This window comes from Tachysurus vachellii, chromosome 16, assembly GCF_030014155.1.
Source record: "Tachysurus vachellii isolate PV-2020 chromosome 16, HZAU_Pvac_v1, whole genome shotgun sequence".
Classification (NCBI taxonomy): Eukaryota; Metazoa; Chordata; class Actinopteri; order Siluriformes; family Bagridae; genus Tachysurus; species Tachysurus vachellii.
The window spans coordinates 2,514,225-2,529,971 of NC_083475.1; the positions used below are offsets into that span (position 1 = coordinate 2,514,225).

The window sequence follows — 15,747 nt, forward strand, 5'->3', positions numbered from 1 at the left end:
CCTCAATGAGCAGGTCAATTTGCAAGCACCATTAACTAGTTAATGTGATATATATTTAAGTAGCCTAGTAGTTGTATCAACATCTGCAAGCAATCAATACCTGACTGTCAAATCAAATAAATTCAGTACAATTCAAAAACCTTTTGACAATATTTATTGTCACGTAACAGAGAACTGAACATATGTATGATTGTAGATATGTATAAGGTTCTCTCATTAAATAAATAAAAGTAGGGCTACATTTCAATATAAGAGAAAATAAATAAAATGTGAAAATTGTGTATGTTTAAATAAAGTGCTTAACTTTTCCCTTTTATATCTCAGTGAGAGAACTGAGCTCTAGCTTGGCTTGGGTTAGGGTTAAACCTGGGCTTGAATGGAGTCAGGGCCGTTCTCCTACACATGTGGAGGTGCTCATTAGTGACCCTGGAACCATATTTAGATTTGATTATGTTCATTTTCGAGAAAGCTGCCTCGCAGTTGTATGTAGAACCAAACATGGTCAGGATTGTAGGGCTGTATCAGACCTGGGAAAGCTGTCTCAGGGACGCTGTCTTCAGATTTGTGTGGATATGTTTGTTCAAAACCTTTATGTTTTGTCTCATAATGGCGTTTCACATTGTCACTTTTAATAAGTGCCCTGGTTTCTGAACATATGAGACACACTGGTTTAGTGTGAAGTGGGAAGTGTGAACAGAAATCAGTCTGTCCATTCTGGAGTAAATGTTTTCGCTGTCCACTTTTCTTTTCTTTTTTTTGGAGAGCGTCATTTGTTCTTTATTCTTTCTTTCTCCGTCTCACTCATCTGTTTCTCTCCCTTTCTCCATCTCACTCATCTGTTTCTCTCCCTTTCTCTGTCTCCCTCGTCTGTTTCTCTCCCTTTGTTTTCTACATGTATCACTATTTTTCTTTCATGTGTAACTTTAATTCTCTCTCATCTGTCTTGCGCTGTTGAGTCGCAGTGTTTACTTCAGGAATGCACAGATTTGATTGGCTAAGCGGTATCACATGGGATGACTTAACTCGCATGCAATTGGTCTGTGCATTTCCACTACCACTATTGTAAAGATCGCAAAAGTTTTAAATCATAACCTTTTGTTTTGGCTCTAGGTCCGGGTCCGGACCCAGACGCTGTCCGATGCGGACCCGGACCTAGAGCCAAAACAAAACCGCGGTCCGCCTGTTAGTGACCTATGGGCTAGACTAACACTTTTACATTCAAACTCTAGATGATTCTTATGACTTAGTTTCCGGTCATTAGCTCAAAAATGGTAAGCAGTGGTCTAGCCTGCAATGACTGAACATACAGCAACCTCAAAACTACCACACTAACATATGAATTTCACTGTATTACAAAACATGTCAAACCAAGTGTATTTATATTAAACACATCAAAAACACACTTTTCCCAAACACATTTCCAAATAAAAGATTAAATATTATAAAAAAGTATTTGGACACACAATAGTGGCTCCATTACTGTGTTTCAGTATTTATGTTTAAATGTAGTTTATGTAGTTAAACTTCCCTTTAAGTGTGACTTTAGCAGTGACATTAACAGTGAGGAGACATTACCTGTCTAGAAGCGATGAGTCTTCATCTTTAATGTTCCATGGAGGAGCCATAGACTGATCACTCTTCATGGAGATACAGCTGTGTGTTGGTGATTCTGATCTCTTTCTCTTGTGTTTACTGTACAACATTATACACAGTGCTTTAGTCATTTATATACACACTTTATTTTACTTACAGTATATTTCCCTTTAAGTGTGACTTTAGCAGTGACATTAACAGTGAGGAGACGTTACCTGTGTAAAAGTGATATGTCTCTATCTTTAAAGTTCCATGGAGGAGCCATAGACTGATCACTCTTCATGGAGATACAGCTGTGTGTTGGTGAATCTGATCTCTTTCTCTTGTGTTTACTGTACAACATTATACACAGTGCTTTAGTCATTTATATACACACTTTATTTTACTTACAGTATATTTCCCTTTAAGTGTGACTTTAGCAGTGACATTAACAGTGAGGAGACGTTACCTGTGTAAAAGTGATATGTCTCTATCTTTAAAGTTCCATGGAGGAGCCATAGACTGATCACTCTTCATGGAGATACAGCTGTGTGTTGGTGATTCTGATCTCTTTCTCTGGAGTTTACTGTACAACATTATACACAGTCCTTTAGTCATTTATACACACTTGATTTTACTTACATTAAACAATACATTTTTACTGTGAATTAGTGACTGTTAGATGTGTATAGTTATATACTGTAATAGTAAAACATTTGGTTAAATCATTTCATATTTACTAATAATAATTTAGATGTGAATATTTAATGACTAGAACACAAGGATACTGTAGATTACCAGTTGTTTGATGGTGTAGAAACATTATCTGTGTCCAGATCAGGAGTCTCCATCTTTAAATATTAGTAAAGTTTACACAAACACACAGCTGAGTCCTGAAGAGTCTGATCTCTTCTGATGGATCACACTCCTAGAAAACACACAAACCAATGTGCACAATCATTTTCACATCTTTATTCTCATCACCATTCAGTTATTTTAGTGTTTTATCATGATCAGTCACACACACACACACGTTCGATCTGTGCATTGCTGCGCAGTCGTGAGTCAGCAAGGTGAACAGCAGTGGACTGAGCACGCAGCCCTGAGGGTGAATTCCAGTGGTAAATAAACTGGCCTGCATCTAACACACACACACACACACACGCACACACACCACCACCACGAGTCTCAGTGTTGATGTAAACACACACACACCACCACGAGTCTCAGTGTTGATGTAAACACACACACACCACCACGAGTCTCAGTGTTGATGTAAACACACACACACCACCACCACGAGTCTCAGTGTTGATGTAAACACACACACACCACCACGAGTCTCAGTGTTGATGTAAACACACACACACCACCACGAGTCTCAGTGTTGATGTAAACACACACACACCACCACCACGAGTCTCAGTGTTGATGTAAACACACACACACCACCACCACGAGTCTCAGTGTTGATGTAAACACACACACACACCACCACGAGCCTCAGTGTTGATGTAAACACACACACACACACCACCACGAGCCTCAGTGTTGATGTAAACACACACACCACCACGAGCCTCAGTGTTGATGTAAACACACACACACCACCACCACGAGTGAAATGAGTTAGTTTGATCAACTCTAAATTGACTGACTCGGAGTTAACCGCGTGCACCACAACTACTGTATAAGAAGCCATTGTCAATGGAGCTTAGATATAATGAGTCACCATGGCAACAGCATCAGACAAAAAGGGTTCTGCATATTTCTCACCAGCAGAACTGTTTATGAAAATGCAGAAATAATTTTGTGTAAGTTTACATTTTAATTACTTTTGTTCAGTGTTGGGTGCAGTGTTGTAAGTACTAGAAAGCAATACCTGAGTAAAAGTACAAGTATCGTACTAGAAAAAACTTTGGTAGAAGTGAAAGTTACCTTTTAGAATATTACTCAAGTAAAAATCTTAAAGTATCTGATATTTACTGTACTTACTGTAAGTATCAAAAGTCATTTTCTGATATTTAATGTACTTAAGTATTTGAAGTAAAAGTAAAAAGTAAAATTTCAGTGATTTTCGGTAGACATAAGAGCAGGGGTGGTTCTAGGATTTTATCTTTAGGGGTTTTAGCCCTCAGTGAGAATTTAAAACAAGAAGAGTTTTATATTATACAGTATATTATATGACTACATAGTAAGCCAAACGTTATGGCATTAGGCCATCCTTAAAAATATTTTGGTTTGAAGTAACAGTCAAAAAAAAGGGTCAGTAGGTAGGTCTATTTTTTTTTCAAGTTTCAATGTAAAAAAAAGTACAATTTTGGTGATGGTGATTTACGTAGGTATGAATTTAAACAAATTAGCATATTGTGACGTCACTGACTGGGTCTTCAACCCGTGCCTTCAGTTTTTCCAGAACTTCATGCCAAGTTAAAGCGGTGTCGAGCTGTTTTAATGAATTTTTTAGATGTATTATGGTGCCCGAACCCGTATGACTTTGAACGGTGACCGCGAACATTTTGTTTACTGCAGCCATCATTACCAAGCGTGAACCGTTGACTCTGACAGTGAATGAGAGTATGAGACGAAGCAAACGCACAGGCAATCTATATATGTACAATACTTACTAAAATATAATTAATATTATTTTATTTACACATTTTATTAGTTGTTTGAAGAGTAAAAAAAAAATTGGTCAGTCTTAACGCAAATTTACAACCGGCAAGTCGGTCGGACTTAAAGCAAAAAATAAATACATTTGAGTCGGTCCTAAAAATAAATAAATTTGAATCGGTCCTAAATTGACAGGGTCGGTCGGGTTATGGCAAACAAGAATATTTTTAAGGATGGCTTTATTAAATGGCAAAAGTGGACACCAAAATTTTATGCATGATGCTAGTCTTGAATCAAGTCAGTTCATGTATGTGTCCATTCTCTACAAACAGTGTGTCCAATGAATGCAGTCATTAATAAAAAAATATTCACAAGACAAAGACCAAATCAATAAATGTTATTTTTATTTAGTATTGAATGGATTGTTTGCATTAATATTTTGTTTGTGCTATCAACTCTGGTAATTTCCGCCGATTAACTAGGGCTGGGCGATATGGCTGAAAACTGTATCACGATATCAGTGTTTCATATCGGTCGATAACGATAATTATTGATATTTTTTTATGACCCCTTTAAAACAAGGACCAGGAGAAAAATATATTACATTTAAACATTTTTATTTTTAACTTAACCTTCCTCTGATCATAATCCCCTCAGTTATTAAGACAGAAATGTCAACAACCAGGAAAACTCAAATAATTATAATGTAAACATGAGTCTAAAGTCACAATGAACACTTAACAATTATCTCTTAACATTTAAGGTGCAAAATGAAATAAAATGTAAGAAATGCTTAATAAAGTGTAATAAAATAGTGCAAAGTGTTAAATATAAACATAGAGAAACCTGAGAATTTAGTGCAAGTTTAGTGCTAGTAAGTTCACTAGCTGTTCACCTTCTGGTGAATAAAGTGTTTTAAAATATGTGCAGTATTTTTGTAAACATAAATAAAACTGAGGTAGACTGAGATTAGGGCTGTAGCTATTGAATATTTTAGTAATCGAGTATTCTACCGAAAATGTCATCTATTAATCGAGTAATTTGATAAAATGTATTTTTGCTTAATTAAAGAGCAATATTAAATATACAAGAAAATATACAACTAATTGGTTTCCTTTTTTTTTTTTTTTAGAAAAATGTAATCAACAATATTTTCTATCAAAAATAAACATTTAGATATTACCCATTGTTTCTCTGTCTGTACTTGTGCTGTGAACAATGACAAAGTTGACTGAAGAATTAAGTACCTTTAAGTGCCAAACATTCTGGGTTTTAAATGAACCCTTTTCTGAGATGCAAAAACAAAAAAATAAATTACTTTCAAATTACTTTTTTAAAGTATCAAAACTAAGGCATACATAAAAATAAATAAACAAACAAACAAACAAACAAACAAACAAACAAACAAACAAATAAATAAATAATACAAAAATACTGCCTTTAAGTCATGCAACTTAACTTCAGAACTAAAAGATACTAAATCTACAGCTCAGGCATAACATAAGCCTTTACTGTGTTCTTGGAATGATTTGTGGTAATTAAAAGGCAAAAACATGGACAGGAACTTGGAACTAGAGACCATGCATGGTTTCACACCAAGTGCTTTAAGCATATATAAGCATGGATGAGGTGCTGTTGTGGTAATATAAAAAACAAACCTGATACAGTACAGTAACATTGTTTGAAATATAAAACCTGCAGAAGTATGAAAAAGTAGCTGACTTTTCCTCTTTTATTTACAATTTCCTCGCTCGCTGCGGCACTCATTTTCTGCTTATCAGTCACCGGTTACTGAAGCACGAGACAACAATATGGCGCAACCAAAAGGATACTGTTACATGATTGGCTGTTAGCATGTCACTCCCTACATTGCTAGGTTACCAGAGAGTGCTTGCCTTTGTTAATGCAACCAAACTTGCTTCGCAACCTGTTTTCTTCCGACAAAGGATAAAAAATATCAAACGTTTTATCGAGCACATTTTATATCGCTATCGTTCACATGTCTATCGCGATACATATCGTTATCGTTCTATCGCCCAGCCCTACGATTAACATTATAGATAAACGCCTCCAGCTCTGACTGCGCGTGCACGCTGCACGTGCCTGTGCTTCTCCGTAGAGTGTGCGGACGTGCGTAATGCAATCTAGGAGCAGTGATTCACTAAACCTCCCTTATTGCAGTCGCACTTATAATTGGTCTTCAGTGTTAGGCTTTGAGTGAAAAGCATATGAATCGTTTCTGGGGATGCATATATATATAAAAACTTCAGAGTTGCAAGCAGAGCCATATTCTTTTCTCGCATGCACACACGCACACATTCAATTTAAAGGGACAGTTCACCCAAAAATAAAAAAAATATTTTATCATTTTCTCACCCTCATGATGTTACAAACCTGTATAAATTTCTTTGTTTAGATGAACACAGAGGAAGATATTTTAAGGAATGTTTGTAACCAAACCATTCATGAGCCCCATTCACTTCCATAGTATTCTTTTTCCCCACTATGGAAGTGAATGGTTTGGTTACAAACATTGCCCATTTATAATGAGTTTCCTCTGCGCTCTGTGGGTTTAAAAATGGGGTGAGGAGCCAGCGTCTCAGGGGGTAGCCACTGTCGCCTGCAGGTTATAATTATATTAAAAGCAATATTGTTATAATTATATTAAAAACAAATTGTTACAGTTTCTACTTTTTAATATTGTTAAACTCACCAAGAAGCCAGCCATCACGTACTGCGCCTGCATTTAGTCTGTTCCATACACTGTTATGTGTCAAGATAAAGGAATCATGTGTTGAACCAGGCCAGCGTGCCACAATGTTTGTGAGGGTCATGTTGGAGTCACATATGATTTGCACATTAATAGAATGCACATGCTTTCTATTAACATAAGCAAATTCATTTTCAGATGGTGCCCTTACAGCAACATGAGTGCAGTCAATTGCAATGCAGTTCTCTAATAAAAAGGTATTTCATACTATTCTGTATCATATGTAGTCGTGCCATCTCCTCCTGCGCTCCCGTTGTGGACAATGTGACTGTAAGGCAGCGCTGATTATTCATTCATTCATTCATTCATCTTCTACCGCTTATCCAAACTACTCTGGTCAAGGGGAGCCTGTGCCTATCCTCAGGCGTCATTGGGCATCAAGGCAGGATACACCCTGGACGGAGTAGCGCTGATTATTATTATTTTATTTTTAATACAATTTGAATTACGTTTGGATTTTACTAGATGTATATACAGTATATATGTAGCCTAAAACAATCGGCACAAATAACACTGTTGGATTTAATCTTCATGATAATGTGGATATAACGTATGAAATGGAGTGAAAATTAAATGTCATTAATTCTTATAATCGTTCTTCTCACATGTATTTTCTACAATCTAACTTCAGTTCACGACCTCACCATCTGTGTCGCCAATTCCCTTTGTCTCCAGAATGTGCGTACGCATGTCTCAAAGTTTGCTTAAAGGTGCGCACATTCTCACGTCAAGTTTGTTTTTTATAGATCACAACCTTTGCGCGAAAACTGGCGTACGCACGTTTCCAGCCCCGTTTTGTGCGTACGCACGCTTTATAAATGAGACCCCAGGTTAGGTTCACAGAGTAAGTTACTATGGTAACTGACTCTTGAGTATAAGTTACCTCTCTTTCAGAAACGGGCTTAACTTAACCTGCTTTCTCGGGTTTAACATACCTCCCTTTCTGAAACGGAAAAGCCAGAGTTTCCCTCATTTCAGGGTTAACTTACTCAGTTTTCACTTAACCTGCTTCCTGAAACAGGCCCCGGAACTCTGAGCCAAGTCTCCGTGAAAACAAAGACGCAGCAGTTTCTAAACTCTCGCCGTGTAGCGCGTTCGAGTCGGATGTAGTTTAGTTTATTGTCCAGGGAGCAAACATTGAAGAGTAGATTGGATGGGAGAGCAAATATCCTGTTTAAAACCCCTTTAATGTTTAATACCCCATAAAGTGAAGAGAGGAAGCTGTAAGGTCTGTACAGTACATACGTCATACTGAGTTTAATATACAATATATCCACATTCTTCTAACACAAAGTCCATCAAATAATCTAATAACTTACCTTTAGTCAACAGGCCTTGTTCTGTCACATTAATATCACCGTTTCTGCTGCTGATAAACATGTTTTAACTTGTACAAACGCTTCACAAAATGGAGTCGATTCGGAGGGAGAAACACTTTCACTTTCGGAAGGAGTCATGTGTCGTTCAGGGTTGAGTCGACTCTTTGAACCGGCTCTTTTGGTGAACGTAGGAAACGGATTGATAAATGTAAAGGTGAGTAAAAGTGCAATAAAAAGTGGTGTAATACTGTAAGATTCTATGAACAAGTGAATATACATGTAGATTAGTCTGAGCTTGTTATTATGAAGTGTGTTGAGTGATTAGAGTGATTGAGATATTTGTCTGTTAGTGTAAAACCTTTGGACTGGAAGTGTAAGTATATATATTTTAATGATATCCATATGGCCTTAAAATGTCTTTTCACTGCTTCCCAGACCACTATATCAATTTCAGACTCATTCCCACAGATTGTTGATATGTTTTGTCACTTCAGGGTTTGTTTTGATGATTATTTAAAAAGGTGTAATATGTGCTGTAGTTTACACTAGTTACCCTTGTTCACTAAAATGTCTCCTCACCATATGACCGGAGTTTTACTGCTTTTCAGGTAAACACAATAAATTTCACAACATCTGCCCTTAACTGACGGGCGGTTTAACCCGAGTTCAGCGATACAAATCAGACATTTCATTCGCTGTCGGACTGCAGATCTTCCAGTGCGCCCCCTGCTGTTTGCGGCTGGAGCTGCAGGAGTTTCTTGTATGTTCTTTCTGCTCTTCCCTGTTTGGCGTCACCACAGAGGATCACATGGTCCGTATATTAGATTTGACACAGGGTTTAGGCCGGATGTTGTTCCTGACACAACCCTCCCATTGTTTATCCAGGCTTGGTAGCAGCACTGAGATCCAGCTCCTCGGTGACAAGATTAGCTCCCTGTCCGGGAATCGAACCCGGGTCCAGGCAATGACAACAACAGCTCCTGGACCAGCAGGAACAACTCAACACACAAGCAGTGTAAACAAATTGTGCACTCAGCTCTCCAATATCACTCATATACAGACAGATTCTGTTTCGGATTTCCATCATCATTTCTTCACCTTTTCCTGACGCACTTGTATTTAAATCCCCTGGCCTGTACCACTACACACGCTGCCCCTTCCTTCTTTCACATAATGGTATGATCCTAGTCGGTCCTCGCATGTGATTGGTCGCCTGGTCTGCCCATCAAAATAAAGTCCTGCCTCCGCCTGCGTGGATTGAACGGTCTGTACGGCTGAAGTTTCGACTCTCCCCGACGTGAGTCGGCTCTTCACGTTCGCTACAAAGAATTGACTCTTAGAGACGAGAGTTTTCTGTCAGGTCGTGTTTAAGTATTCTCTGGACCCCTTTTTTATCTTTAACACCAGTTCTCAGTAAATCTCAGGATAGTCTCCAAAAGTGTTTGTGTGTTTGTTCATTGTTCTTTAGTACTGTTCAGTCTCCCTGAATTCTCTGTCAGTCCTCAACATGTCTGAATGTGTGTGTAAAAGTCAATCACATTCACATGGTGTATTTCAGGATTGCCTGAGTGAGGATGAGAAGAATAAGACGGATGAGTGTGAGAGAAACAACAAAGGTGTGTTAGAAGAAACTCACCGTACAGCTATTGAGAAAAGAAGCTCATATTCAGTAGCTAGAAATATGATGAGCATGTGTTGTGTCTGTGAGGAAAATATAAATATGAGAAGCACAACTTGGAATCTGACTGTATTGTTAAACCTCTGTGTGTTGTAGGATGGTGAGCGAGCAGAGGAGGCTTACAGCATTCTGCAGTCCCAGTATGAAGAGACATTAAAAAAGCGGGATGAGTTACTAATGGTATTAACTTTTTTCCTCTCAAAAGGTTTTTATACTGTAACTGTTCTGATGAGCAACATGTTGTACTGTGGTGTGTCTGAATGTGTAGATGTAAATAGCATGCTTCTGTTATTGAATTTCCAGGTCTCTCTGCCTGAAGCAGAGAGGGAATACAAGCAGGCGAAGAAGATGAATGCCCAGCTGGAGAAGGAGAAGTCCAAGCTGATGTCCAGGGTGGGCTCAATGTAGCAGCTGGGCCACCTTCTGTGTGAGACACGCACAGAGTGTATTGAGGCTGTATAGAGAGTGTATAAGAGGGTGAGTGAGAAAATCCTTAAACACTTCCTTTAGTAATAATTAGGGATGAGCGAGTACAGCATTATCTGTATCCGTATCTGTATCTGTTAACCATATGAATTATCTGTATCTGTATCTGTACTCCCGTCCAGGGTGTATCCTGCCTTGATGCCCGATGACGCCTGAGATAGGCACAGGCTCCCCGTGACCCGAGGTAGTTCGGATAAGCGGTAGAAAATGAATGAATGAATGTATCTGTACTCGGAGTGGGTGGGGCCTAGCCCGGAAGTAGGCGAGGCTTGTCATGAAATGGGCGGGGCTTTAACGGTATGTTATTTTAAGCATGCAATTGATATGGGTTGATCAGAAATTGTTATATTTATTGCTGATTAGAAAAATATTTACAGGACAGCATCAGGATTGAGCTTCAGATCAATGGTTTTGATCACGATAGCAAACAAACTATATTACAGAACAAGTTTTGCAACAATGAAAACAAAACAATGCAGTGCAATTATGAAGTAAAATGTAATGAACAACATAACTTTCTTTTTTAACTTTTAATTTTTTTATGATCAGTGTCATTTTTTTATTTTTTTTTCCACACCAGGTGTGTGTGTGTGTGTGTGTGTGTGTAGCTTAATAATTAATTTGTAATATTTATAACACTAGCTTACTACCTTTTATGTTTTTATGAAATACAGCAAAAACGTGTCAGACACTCAGTGTCTGGTTACTGGTTACAGACAGCTGAAGGTTTAAAAAGAAAAAAATCTCCGACAGGCAGAGACGCAATGCGAGTCGCATTCTACCAAGCAAGCACCACGTCTGAGCGAACCCACGTTTACCAGAACTCTACTGGTTAGTAAGTACATATTATTAACGTTACAACCCGAAGTAAAAAGCTGAAGAAACCCTAAATGTTAACGGAAAAGACCCGCGAACCCGAGTGACTGAGGGAGAGACAGAGAGCTGTTCTGTGTGTGACTGTGAGTGAGCAGAGCGACACACAGCAATACAATACATCTGTATGTGTGTAGGGGAGGGGCGCTGTGACTAGCCTATCACAGAACGCTGACACAATCAGCTACCCAATGATGATTTTCATTCAATCAGAGCACAGATATTGACCCGTATTACTCGTATAATACTCGTACTCGGCAGAAGTGCTTTATCCGTACCGGATACTCGTTTCAGCCGAGTATCCGGCTCATCTCTAGTAATAATGTGAGGAAGCTTGACTTTCATGCTACATAGTTACTTCACAGGCAAATACTTTAAAACATACGTGACCATGTGTGTGTGAGGACTCTTCATGTTCTTGCTGCTTGATAAGTTACTATATGTTACTACAATCCAGATGACTCTTGTGTTTTTCTCGCACACTGGAAATCATTCCCCTTAAGCAATTTTTTTTTACCTTTATATCCTGATGAACTTGTTAATTAGCTGACATTCTGCTTCATGACTTTAGGAGTTTTCATGTTTTAGGAGAATGAGCAAAAGCTCAGAGCTCACAATATCCTGATATCACAGTATGATCAGATGACTTGAGAAGTTAGAAGTTACTATGAGAAGTTACTAAAGGTAGATTTTTCTTCTCAGGTTACCAAGCCTGATGTTGTAAAGTGAATGTGTGTGTGTTCTTGTTTACATACCGATGAGATTTCTCATGCCTAAATCAGTGTGTATAGAAACAAATGGCTGAAGCTGAGAAGAGATACGAGCAGGAAAAGGAGACCAATGCTCATCTGTTGAAAGAGAAGTTAGATCTGATGTCCCAGGTGGAGAATCTGAAAGGCAAAGTGGAGGGTTTGGGTGAACTGCTGGCTAAAAAACTCAGGCAGTGTGCTGAGGCCTTGTTGGTAAGTCAGAAATCCCTTCTGTTAAGCAGTTCCCCTAGAAATAACCTACCGTTAACATAATGTTACAATGCAGGTTGTGTACTCGCTCTTCCAAAAGTATTGTAACAGCAAGATCAGATCTTTGTTTTGAAGTCTTAAGGTAATATCTGACAATTGATCAGACAGAATTATTGATTTCAGCTTTCATTTCCTGATACTGCTGATACAGTTAATTTAAGCAATGTTTATGCAGTCAAATATAAAGTGTCATTTACTTTAATCACCTTAAATACAGTCTTTTTCCTATACTTTTACTTACCTCTGTCGGAACATAGAGCCCGCCTCCAAGTGGACATATCGCAGGGTGATTTGTTCTTATAGACTTTTAGCCAAATATCAATTATTTTATTTAAACTTCACTGATAGCACTAACATTAATACAAATAAAACAATGAGAAGACTCTTCAGACCTGGATGAGAATGAGCAAACTTCTTTATTGCAGCCAATCAGCCAACAATTCCATTGAGCTCAAGGAAAAATCTCTAAGTTAAAAGTAACAAATAAAAACCCAAAAGAGCATTCCCCTGCAACCCAAAAAAGATTACCCCTTCCCCAAGAAAATCCCCTCAATATATATATACTCTGGCGCTTCTAGGCGCCTCCTCTTTTAATTTACATACCTTACATACAATTACCCAATATTTCTCAATGTTGCCCACAATGCCCCGCCTAATCATTTACCTGACTTCTCAGCATTCCCCTTATCATCCAGAATTACCTCATACGCCTAAGTGACCTAATGTCCTGTTTTTTCTGATTTCCCCTTATTTCCCAGACTCAAGGTCTGCCCTTGGATTTTTCTGTATATGTCCATGTTAATTTCCTATTATTTCCAACCTTCTTTGTCATTGTTATTAAAAAATGTGCTCGAGAGAGCTTTATTTCCTTGTTTGTATCACATTTGTCGCTCAGTCTTCCATGACAGATGTCTTGTGAATTAATCCTCCTTTCAGCTACAATGAGTAAGTTTTTCTCATTTCTGCTCTTGCTACTTTATACTGTATATAATTTCTACTGATTATATGTTAACTTTATGAGTTTAGATTATGTCAAAAGTTCTTACTTATATTTGGTTATATTGTATTGCTATTATTGCTAAGCTTTTGCTACTATAATGTTGCTTTGAATATAAATGGAGTTCTATGTTAGCTCCTTAAGCTTTATTGAATTTATAACCTCATTATGATCTCAGTCTGTTACTTCTCAGACTGGGCTTGCTCATGCATACTTTAAGCTTTAGTTTCTCTATATATTTCTACTAAGTTACACCCTTCTTTCTTTTCCCCATAGATCCTCAACCTCAGGGTCAGCCAATTCGTCCTGGTCACACCATCTGGATTTCTCGCCCTTCTTCCTACCCAAGGCCAGTTCCTTCTGAGGTCATGGCTGGCTATCGCCGCTTTCAGCTGTTTCATATCACCCATGAACTCACTAAGATCCTGGACCAGCTCTGTTCTCCTGAACTTCCTGAGCATCCTTATCTGCTGTCCCATATTGTGAGGAAACCTCCCGCTCGAACTTCCGCCTCTCAAACCCCTCTGTCTGACCTCGTGGACCAGAGAACTCAAACTGATGGCTGTCCTCATGCTGAAACTTGCTGCCCTGAGCTTGGAACTCCTGTCTCTCCTCCTTGTCCCTCATCACCTCCTCTCGCCTACATCTGCCCTCTCTCTCCTGCTTTGGCTTCTTCTTCCTCTGACTCTGAACCTGGATCTCCAGTTTACATTCCCTCTTCTCCCTCTCCTAGGCCTGGTTCTCCAGATTACACTCCTACTACTCCTAGGCCTGATAGTACTGCGCCTAATTACTTTTACTAAGTTTTATAATTACAATAAACTCTTCTCCTTTGTTTACTCTCTGACTCAGGTGTGGGTGGTTATTTATGCATTAGTTATATATTACATTAAAATTATTACAACATCTGGGGTCTATTCCCATGTGTCTTATGACACCAATTATAATCCATCCATCCATCCATTTTCTACCGCTTATCTGGGGCCGGGTCGCGGGGGCAGCAGTCTAAGCAGGGATGCCCAGACTTCCCTCTCCCCAGACACTTCCTCCAGCTCTTCCGGGGGAATACCGAGGCGTTCCCAGGCCAGCCGAGAGACATAGTCCCTCCAGCGTGTCCTAGGTCTTCCCCGGGGCCTCCTCCCGGTTGGACATGCCCGGAACCCCTCCCCAGGGAGGCGTCCTGGAGGCATCCGGAACAGATGCCCGAGCCACCTCAGCTGACTCCTCTTGATGTGGAGGAGCAGCGGCTCTACTCTGAGCTCCTCCCGAGTGACCGAGCTCCTCACCCTATCTCTAAGGGAGCGCCCAGCCACCCTGCGGAGGAAACTCATTTTGGCCACCTGTATCCGGGATCATGTCCTTTCGGTCATGACCCAAAGCTCATGACCATAGGTGAGGGTAGGAACGTAGATCGACTGGTAAATAGAGAGCTTAGCCTTGCGGCTCAGCTCATTCTTCACCACAACAGACCGGTATATCAACCGCATCACTGCAGAAGATACACCGATCCGCCTGTCGATCTCCCGCTCCATTCTTCCCTCACTCATGAACAAGACCCCAAGATACTTAAACTCCTCCACTTGAGGCAGGAGCTGTCCACCAACCTGAAGGGGGCAAGCCACCGTTTTCCGGTTGAGAACCATGGCCTCGGACTTGGAGGTGCTGATTCTCATCCCCGCCGCTTCACACTTGGCTGCAAACTGTCCCAGTGCATGCTGAAGGTTCTGATTTGAGGAAGCCAACAGGACATCATCATCTGCAAAAAGCAGAGACGAAATCCTGTGGTCCCCAAACTGGACTCCCTCCGGCCCCTGACTGTGCCTAGAAATTGTCCATATAGATAATGAACAGGACCGGTGACAAAGGGCAGCCCTGCCAGAGTCCAACATGCACCGGGAACAAGTCTGACTTACTACCGGCAATGCGAACCAAACTCCTGCTCCGGTCATATAGGGACCGGACAGCCCTTAGCAGAGGGCCCCGGACCCCATACTCCCAGAGCACCCCCCACAGGTCACCACGAGGGACACAGTCGAATGCCCATGTGGACTGGTTGGGCAAACTCCCATGAACCCTCCAGCAACCTGGCGAGGGTATAGAGATGGTCCAGTGTTCCACGACCGGGACGAAACCCGCATTGTTCCTCCTGAATCCGAGGTTCGACTATCGGCCGAATTTTCCTCTCCAGTACCCTGGCATAGACTTTTCCGGGGAGGCTGAGGAGTGTGATCCCCCTGTAGTTGGAACACACCCTCCGGTCCCCCTTCTTAAACAGAGGGACCACCACCCCAGTCTGCCAGTCCAGAGGCACTGTCCCCAGCTGCCACGCGATGTTGCAGAGGCGTGTCAACCAAGACAGCCCCACAACATCCAGAGACTTGAGGTACTCAGGGCGGATCTCATCCACTCCCGGTGCCTTG

The 15,747-nt window shown here is 40.2% G+C and overlaps 2 protein-coding genes across 9 annotated transcripts in view; one reads left to right on the top strand and one right to left on the bottom strand.

The window, feature by feature from the left end:
• Positions 1-15,747, bottom strand: part of LOC132858821 (NACHT, LRR and PYD domains-containing protein 12-like) — a 301,006-nt gene that overhangs the window by 38,738 nt on the left and 246,521 nt on the right. For 2 of the 3 annotated variants that reach the window (XM_060889314.1, XM_060889315.1), the window contains exons 1-5: positions 8,275-8,410; positions 2,371-2,500; positions 2,042-2,158; positions 1,809-1,925; positions 1,576-1,692 (exon numbers count right to left, since the gene is read on the bottom strand). In XM_060889314.1, coding sequence (XP_060745297.1) covers positions 1,576-1,692; positions 1,809-1,925; positions 2,042-2,158; positions 2,371-2,423 — 404 coding nt within the window. In that variant the 5' untranslated portion in view covers positions 2,424-2,500; positions 8,275-8,410. Of the gene's footprint in view, positions 1-1,575; positions 1,693-1,808; positions 1,926-2,041; positions 2,159-2,370; positions 2,501-8,274; positions 8,411-15,747 lie in introns of those variants that run through there. The other variant, XM_060889313.1, reaches the window with a different exon arrangement.
• LOC132858904 (uncharacterized) overlaps positions 8,400-15,747 on the top strand; it is a 32,318-nt gene continuing 24,970 nt past the window's right edge. The window contains exons 1-8 of one of the 6 annotated variants that reach the window (XM_060889453.1): positions 8,400-8,488; positions 9,833-9,890; positions 10,049-10,132; positions 10,256-10,429; positions 10,561-10,735; positions 11,113-11,273; positions 12,094-12,273; positions 13,604-13,809. In XM_060889453.1, the coding sequence (XP_060745436.1) occupies positions 12,109-12,273; positions 13,604-13,809 (371 nt within the window). In that variant the 5' untranslated portion in view covers positions 8,400-8,488; positions 9,833-9,890; positions 10,049-10,132; ... (2 more) ...; positions 11,113-11,273; positions 12,094-12,108. Of the gene's footprint in view, positions 8,489-8,882; positions 9,572-9,832; positions 9,891-10,048; positions 10,133-10,255; positions 10,430-10,560; positions 10,736-11,112; positions 12,274-13,225; positions 13,276-13,603; positions 14,167-15,747 lie in introns of those variants that run through there. The other 5 variants (XM_060889454.1, XM_060889450.1, XM_060889451.1 and 2 more) reach the window with 5 other exon arrangements.